General features: G+C 43.7%; 1 protein-coding gene across 16 annotated transcripts in view; it reads left to right on the plus strand.

Moving 5' to 3' along the window:
- wake (ankyrin repeat and fibronectin type III domain containing protein wide awake) overlaps nt 1-3,937 on the plus strand; it is a 212,862-nt gene extending 208,925 nt beyond the window's left edge. For 15 of the 16 annotated variants that reach the window (XM_076373965.1, XM_076373962.1, XM_076373968.1 and 12 more), the window contains one exon: nt 448-3,937. In XM_076373965.1, coding sequence (XP_076230080.1) covers nt 448-783 — 336 coding nt within the window. In that variant the 3' untranslated portion in view covers nt 784-3,937. The remainder of the gene's footprint in view (nt 1-447) is intronic. The other variant, XR_004235003.2, reaches the window with a different exon arrangement.
- The last annotated feature ends 4,740 nt before the right edge of the window (nt 3,938-8,677 follow it).

Below are 8,677 nucleotides of genomic sequence, written 5' to 3' on the forward strand. Positions count from 1 at the left end.
TTAGCGCTTGTTTCGCTCGGATATGCTTTCCAATTTTCGCTTTTCGTGTTTCAACATAGTGAAGCATGCCGTCTCTCGTATCAGCTTAACAGCTATGCGCACTGTCTCTCGACCAATTGGGATCATCCGTGACCCAACTGCATTTCTAACAAAGACAACGTCTCCCACGAATGATCCCAAGCCTCATAGCGGGAACGTAAACACAGCCTTTCGTTAAATGAAAGAACCTGTAACATCTAATCTATCTGGCCACATTCGAACAGTCTCTTTGCTCACCACTAACAGCCGTTTCACTCACTGTATCCGCGAATTACTGGTCAGATGTATCGAGTGCTGCCAGCTGATTGTCACTGCAAACGCTGATACTTCACAGCAGAAAATTTCTTATCTGTCTGATCATTAAAATTGTCCACCAACGTCAGGGCATCTTTGATGATGTCTTTTCAGGTTTACGCCGCCTATGAAACCGGCCTGGCATCCGGTACCAGCCTGAAGCTGCACGTGACACCGAGAACAACGGCTAGAGAGGTGGTCAATCTGGTCGTGAAACAGCTGAACATGGCGGTGGTGCTGAAGGGACAGGAGGGCCCCATTTACACGTCCGACGAGCTGCCGAACTTCTGCTTGGTGGCTGTCATCGGTGCGCGGGAACGTTGTCTCAGGGACGATTTTCGACTCCTCCAGCTTCAGAACCCCTGGAAAAAGGGCAGACTGTACGTGAGACAGAAGCAGGACGTGCTTGCAGCCCTCGAGCACAGCAGCAAGCATACCGCATATTTATAGCATAAGTAGAAAACCAACGGGAGAAGATTATTTCATAGAAAGGATCTCGAAGAAGAGACGAGAGAACCCCGCGTCTCGTGACGGTACTACGTAAGAAGCTTTCCATCTCGTTAACAGTTGGCGACAGAAGCCAAAGATCATTTAACTTAACGCGTTCTGTGAGCTTCCAGATGATCCAGTCAGTCCAGTGTCCTTTCATTTTCTTCCCCAGACCTTTACTTTCACAACAGACGCAATAGATCATTCGTTGCTCCATCCAGTGTCCCAGTGGCAGGACCTTGTGAAAGGATAGATTGTCCCACAGAATCTCAGGCGGGTATCCTTTAATCTCAATATTTTTCACGTCAGAGGATAACATAGAACGCATCGTCCATAGCTCCGTCTCGCATCATCGACACAGCACTTTGCGAATGGACAGCTTTGCATCGGCAAAACCGTGTTAACGTGTTGTACATAAAGGAAACGCTTGACGAGATATTTCCAGTTGTATTCCGAGGCTCTAAGCTGCACGTAACATTAGGTAGAGTTCTGTGCGAGCGGCGGCGAGCGTGTTCTTCTTCGAGGATGCTGTATTTAGGCGAAGCCGTACATTCCAACCGAGTTATCGAGCAGCCCTGCTAACGCTCACCGAGTCTAGATAGTCCGTATCAGGAGTGGATAATACTCAATCGTACTGCTGTATTTTAGGTACCGATCTCAATGTTTAACTCGAGCGTAAATAAGGCGACAGATGCTTCGGAGATGATCTCAACGGCCCCGATCGCGTGCCCAAGCGGATCTGTAAATTGGTAAACAACCCTTCCACTTGGACGATCAGCCAACGATCGAACGGGACACCGGCTTGGACACCTCGATCGCAGAGAAGAATTTTATATTTATATCTTCCGGATTCGCTTCTGGCGGTTCACCACCAACGAATCGTCTGTTCCGGCTCGACCGAGCCCGATCACCGGAAACCGGAGTACCATCCTCGAGGACGGATTATTCTTGCGGCTAGAAGAATCTCCGTCGCGCCGCGTTCGCGACGAATCCGCCGACAGATCTCTTGTATCCCATCGGGAACACAATGGACAAACGTCCCGGTCATTAACGAGAGTCACTCGAGGTGCTTACTTAGGGGATACGAGGTTGCGATTAGAGCAGTTTGCGAGCGAGAAGCGTAGACAGTGTCGACGAAAGAGGCTTTATAGATTGTTGCGTAGAATTAAACGATGAATATTAGCGCGATTATTTTTAATCCTGCAGTGGCAAGCGTGCGTCCGGCGCCGACAAATGGTACATATGAATCGTTTCGACCCGATCCGACTCCGACGCGTTCCGCGTGCTTGAAAAGCACCGCAGGAACGCGCCACGTATACACTTTACGTTCCGTTTAAATAGATACCGGTCGGTGGTACTCGTTAATTTTGTCTGAAAGGCGGATGTATGATCGTTTAGCGTTATTTCCCGTGGAAAATGGTAGAACGTAGACGCGAATGACTCGTATGTGCCATTCTAGGGTTAATTCGGAGCGGTTCGCTCTATAGTGTGTTTTCCTTGCGTCCATTCACTGACGCGTCGCGGGTCGGTGTACTTCTTTGCAGAGATGCGCTCTCTTTCGTGTTCTCCGGGCCTGCTTTCGTTTGGGAACATGAAACGTTCTCGGTGTTGAAAAGCATCTGCATTTGTATATTTGTATTCTACCGCGTACGTTTATTCTCCGTTGAGGAAGAAGGAGTCGAAGACGGTCCCGTTGGGAGTCGGTGTTCTCGTTCGAGTTCCAACCTGTCGAGGACTGCAACCGCGACTTAGACGCATTCGCGATAAATACGATGCGAGGAGTGGATTGTATAATGAACGCACCCGGAGCGCACGGTACCGCTGTACAGTGTTCTCCACGTAATAATTAATAACAATTAGTGTCTAACGTAGAAAAGAATGTTACCGGATTCAACGGGAACCTGCGGTCTGCCGTTCCGAGGTTCCGCGTTGAGAAATATAGAGAAACACTTGACGAGTTAATTATTCGACGATGTAACTTGTAGTCTGGCTGCGGATCTTTGTATTATACCATGCGATGATTTAAAGCGACCGAATTGGACACTTCGATTTTTAGAAGATTGACCTGTTGACATTATTAACCGTTTGCGCTTGAAAGGTGTTCACGTTAAGTTCTAACGAGGTATTGATTCGATCATTGATCCTGTCAAATAGAGATAATCCACGGATCAATGGATAGAATTATTTTCTTTCAATATTCCATGTGTAATCTGTAGAATATTCATTTTTATAGTCTCGCTGTATGAAGGCGGTGATTTTGGTCAGCTCTCGAGTGCAAAGGGTTAAGTCGAGACGTAAACTAACAGTACCACCATAGAAATGTAAATTCGCACGATATTCCGTAGCCCGCTCGCCGTTCCAACGGCGGGAATAGCAATTTAACGAATGTGGATTGATCTCCGATGAAAATTGAATGATTCTAATGTCTGTAAATTAGCGTTAACGTTGATGATCCGTCCTTCGGCGAGGGAAACTACAGAGATCAATCGACTGGACAGTGGTACCGAGCAACGAGGGGGCCACCTAAGTTTAAACGAAGATATACGATGCACATATTTTTTTATCGAGAAAATACAAGCGAGAGGAGAGCGAACGAGAGAGAAAGAGTGTGGGTGGATTTTTACTGTATCTTGCCGGAGTGCGTACTTGTCATCGAACGCGAATTGATCAGTACGCACTCGCATGTTTCACGGGGAGACGATGAAGAAGGAGGTCTGCGTGTGTCCAGCAAGAACGGGAGAGAGTGTGTGAGAGAGAACGAGATGCAAGAAGAAAATTTCATGAAGAAACGGAAGTTAGTAAAATTTTATTAGCTCTACTTGAGTGTTTATCGATGTTGAGTGTAAAATAATCACCTAGAAATTAAGTGTTAACGAAGGACGACGAGGAGGAGGAGGAGGAGGAGACGAAAATTAAAAGACGCCTAGATTTTCCTTGTGGATTAATGAAAGAGAGAAAGAGAGAGAGAGAGAGCGAGAGAGAGAAAGAAAGAGAAATAACACGCATTGAAAAAAAGAGAAAAAACTACAAAAGGACGAAGAAACGAACTACTTGTAAATATTCAAAGAAATCTATGTATGTATAAAATATAAAATTCAGAATGACCGAAGAGAGAGAGGGGAGTACGATTATTTCGATACTTCGATTCATTCTTTCTTTCGTGCTGTACATTTTTTTTAACGCTTGGTCCACGGAACGTCTATTCGACGCAGATTGAATATTATAAATTATTATTTGCTAAACGTTAGACTTTGATCGGTAACACCAAACGTACATCTCAATTGTCTGTTCTTAATTATCTCCAATGTCCAAAACTCAAAGAACATCGATTTCTCTAGCATTAGTAAATAGAATCAACGACAAAATGAATTGTTCGATAAACGTCCGTGAACCTGGCGTCCATCCAGTTCTGTCTCTATCATATGCAACGCATTCATTGGTTTTATTTTGTTCAGCCGGACCAAGCGAGACAGTAACTCTCGGGGAGCAGAAAAATGAACCCGGACCCTGACGACCGAGAGTCCCGCTGACCCACTTCCGCCTTGTTTCTCGTCTCATCTCGCCGTGCCACCTACTCCTTATTTATCCCCCACCTGGCGTAATCGTGCGGCTCTCCGCTCTTCCGGCTAGTTCCCAAGCGGCGAGCAGATATCCCGTGGTAATGAAAAACTCCGAGGGCATCCCCTCTGAGAAGAGCTAACCCAGACCTGGCCCTCGTGGGTCATCCAACTTCCTACTTTCAGGCCGGGAACGATGCGCCTGCACTTTCTGGTGCACACACTTTGCTTCGCCTATTATTCATCGTTACCGGAAAGTCTTTTCGTAGTCGGGACCTTTTGGTTTCCTTGATTATACTACTGGCTGTTAATTTCAACCCTTTGCACTGGGAAGTGATAGAAATATTCAGCACTTTCTGATCAGATGTTTTATAGATAGTTCGAACGTGAATGAAGGGTTACAACTGTTTCATTATTCTTATTTTATATTACTTTATTTTTATTTAATTTTGAATGGCGACTGAGTTTAGAAGTGCTAGAAATATTCAGCATTTTCTGACCGGACAAAGATGTTTTATAAACAATAGTTCGAATGTAAATAGAGGAATACAACTGTTTTATTATTATTTTATATTACTTTATTTTTATTCTGTAATTTCGAGTGGCGACTGAGTCTAGAAGTGTTAGAAATATTCAACATTTTCTATAAACGATGGTTCAAATGTAAATGAAGGAATACAACTGTTTTATTATTCTTATTTTATATTACTTTATTTTTATTTAATTTTGAATGGCGACTGAGTCACCTCTCTAGGGTTAACCTTTTGAATAATTCTTTTCCTGATTTTCGTATGAATAAATTAAGTTATTAATAGGAGATTCACTAAGTATTTCATTTGAAAATAATGTTACTAATTTTATCAGTGATGATCCCACGGTGTAAAGGGTTAATGTTAAGAAGCCAGTTGAAAGGTGAGAGTGTCTTATTATTTCCCTGTGAAATTACTAAATAAAACCGAGAAGACTCTCCGCGACGTTACTTTTATCCTTCTTGTTACTCGATTCCGTGGAATATCTTATTAACATCCATTACTTCCGTCCCGCAGGGTATAAAGGGCATTTCCTACAACATAATCCGTTCGATGAGATAGAATCAGGGGTGAACAAAAGGCAGCCGAGATCTATCTATGAATCATTAATCACGATCGCCATCGTTTCGCGATAAACTGTGACCGCTAGGAGGCCCGAGCCGGAAGTTCAGTACCGTACACAACGCTGGTGTCGAGTTCATTGTTCAATCGAGTCACGTTTACAATTACGATAATGAAACTCGGGTTCATTCGATTCCGCCGGCGTTATTGATCGTCGCGTTTTATCGGCGTCCCGTTGGACACGATAACTTCTCCAAGTACTGTACGTTTATTACCGAACATCGTGTTCCTTTGTCACGTTCATTTTGACATTCAGCTCACTGCGAACAATTTTTATTCGTATTTCACTCATTTGCATAAGACATTGGAGGAGTCAACGAGTTAACACTAGGTTCACGCTTCCAAATTTGACGCATATAATATAATTTATGTATCATTCATATATAATATATATTAATATTAATATTATATATATATTAAAACCCTTTGCACTCGAGGGGCGTCTTACAGTCGCCTGATTCGACGCAGCAAACATAAAATTTTCAATTCAATATTAAACCTTGTGTAATGTATCAACACATAAAACGAAGTAAAATAGTTGTCTCTTCATTTATAGAAGATAGTCAATTGTGTTAGTTACGAAAAATATCGTTAATATTTAGTCAGAATGAATATTTTTAATGAAAAATATTGTCGACTGCAAAGGGTTAATATATACATATAATTTCACAAGCATCATTTAGTAAATTCCATTAATCATAATCTCAACAATCTAAGTGAACACCGATTTCACTAAGAATAGAACGAACTATGCAATAAACATCCATAAACCATAGTGTCAACATCGTCGCATCTGAAAATGATCTTCCAAATTTCTTCCATGATTTCTCGACGATTTCCAAAATTTCCGCGTAGTTCGAGAAACTTCCAGCGCCGCTGTGTGCATATCACGCACGTAGGATCCGCGACGTTCGCGTCGGATCGTTAAGATTCCAGCCGCCGCTTCGCCGAGGGTGTAAAACCGGTGATTACGCGGCCGCCTCCGGTTTTGTGGGTGCATATACAGTTAATAGTCATTGTCAAGAGGACGGAGGCTCGCGTGACGATTGGTTAACCCGCAGAGTCCGGATTCGCCCTCGGCTGACCCCGTTGTTAACTGACCCACTGACGATACTGATAGCGGGACACCGTGGAGCTCTCGGTTCACCTCGGTCTCTCGTTCGCTCGGCTGCCTCGGTCTCCTGCGGGAATTTCGGTGATCGCGCACGGTACAGTCTAAAACGAATACCAAACAACGAATCCCATTGAAAGATTAACCCTTTGCACTCGAGCGGTGACCCTCGGTCATCATTTGATTTAATATAACAAAATTACAAACTGCTGAATATAATATTAAGTTTTTTATAATGCATCAATATGTGAAATATTTATATGAAATAGCTTTATTCCTTAATTTACGTGTTTTCTCATTAGTACGTTTTAAACAGTGTCGTCTATGTCTCATCGCAAAATGTCGAATGTTTCTAGTGAAAAGCTTCCGAGTGCAAAGGGTTAACCCTTAGCGGACGCGGATTCTTCAGAACCTTCAGCAGATGAAGCTGAATTACATATACTTGAACAATGAGAAAAAGGAAACTATGTACTAATCTGTTGCTATTTCAATAACTAAATCATTTGTTACTGCTCCAACCGACATCCGTCCGCAAAGGGTTAAAAAATTGTCGAACTCCAAGGCAACCTTAACGAAGTAAATTCATTGATCTTATTTTCAGCGTATACACGATGCACATCGAGAAAGAGGAAGCTCCACGGAGAGAGAATCGTCCAGAGGAATTCCGGGTGCTTGAGGAATAAATTCGCCAGCCGATAAACCCAGTTGAAATCGGAACTTTCCTCAACTAGTTCAGAACAATTACCCCCACCGAAAAATCCGTTTTCAATAATAACCCAGCCGGATGCGTTCGAAGTTTTGCGGGACCGCGAGCCGCCTAGTTTCCCAACAGCTCGGCCGGGCTCGCTAATAACCGGCGGGTACCGGCGGGCGCCCGTAAACGCGGCCGCGATCCGGCTGCCCGACGAAAATCCATCTCCGGACGCATCTAGGATCCGTGTTCACGCGTCCCTCGATCCGACGCGGACGCCGGATTGCGACACGCGGCGCATTGTGCTTGGGAACTGCTCCCGGGGCTGTCACGAGAGCCAGATTGCGGTAATAATTTGATTGATACTCGCTCTCTTTCTCTCTGAAAACGCTCCGAGGATCGAGACCGAGGAGCCGGTCACGCGTGCCGATCCTGAAGCAATTGGGAGATCGAAGTCGAAGCGGCGACCGGGAATTCGCTGGCGAGCCATTGGTTAGCGGAATCCGAATTTTCGCGCGTTCACGTAAATCTAGTAGCTGTTGATCTAGTGGATCTAGCTGTAAATGACACTGGCCGTGTATTAATATTATAGATAAAAATAATGATTGTATTCTGAAAATATGAGATCTCGACCGGAGTCGCCGAGAATCAAGTAAATAAGAAAGACAATTGCTTTTGTTCATCGCCGATTTCAAAGTGAGCATCGACCTATTAACCCTTTGCACTAGAGGTGACTCTGTCATTTGATTGAACGCAGCAAAATTATAAAATGGAAGATTGAATATAAACAAGATAACACATGACACAAATAAAACAATTCTGCCTCATAATTTATGCGCGATGTTTCTCTATGAAACTGCAAATAATATTGTTAATATTTCATCAGAAAATAATGAATGCAATGAAAAATATTGACTAGTGCAAAGGGTTTAATTTACCGGCTTACCGGAGTGACGCGGCGGTGATACCGGTAACCTACAGCTCCGATTCGTCATGGAGGGAGTAGTTTCAAGATACTTGATTTGTATGTGTAACACTTGAACCATAACGCAATTGATAGTACGCTGATTCACTCTGAGCACCAATTTCGAAAAATTTAGGCTGATAAGCGTTGGCATTGAAAATGACTTGAATCTTGGTAGGTAAGGGTAACAGCAAAAGTTTTATCCTGGACGTAGAAATATAGTTTGAGGAATGTAGCAAATTAGGGTATAAGGAATTTGGAATTAGGGAATAGAAGATGTTCATCGTCGAAGCAACGACGAAGGCAGAAGACACCGGAAAGACGTCGATGACGATGGAAGCAGCGCGTTGGTACCGTGGACGCACAAAGATGCGAGACGCA

Source organism: Nomia melanderi, chromosome 14 (genome assembly GCF_051020985.1).
Source record: "Nomia melanderi isolate GNS246 chromosome 14, iyNomMela1, whole genome shotgun sequence".
Classification (NCBI taxonomy): domain Eukaryota; kingdom Metazoa; phylum Arthropoda; class Insecta; order Hymenoptera; family Halictidae; genus Nomia; species Nomia melanderi.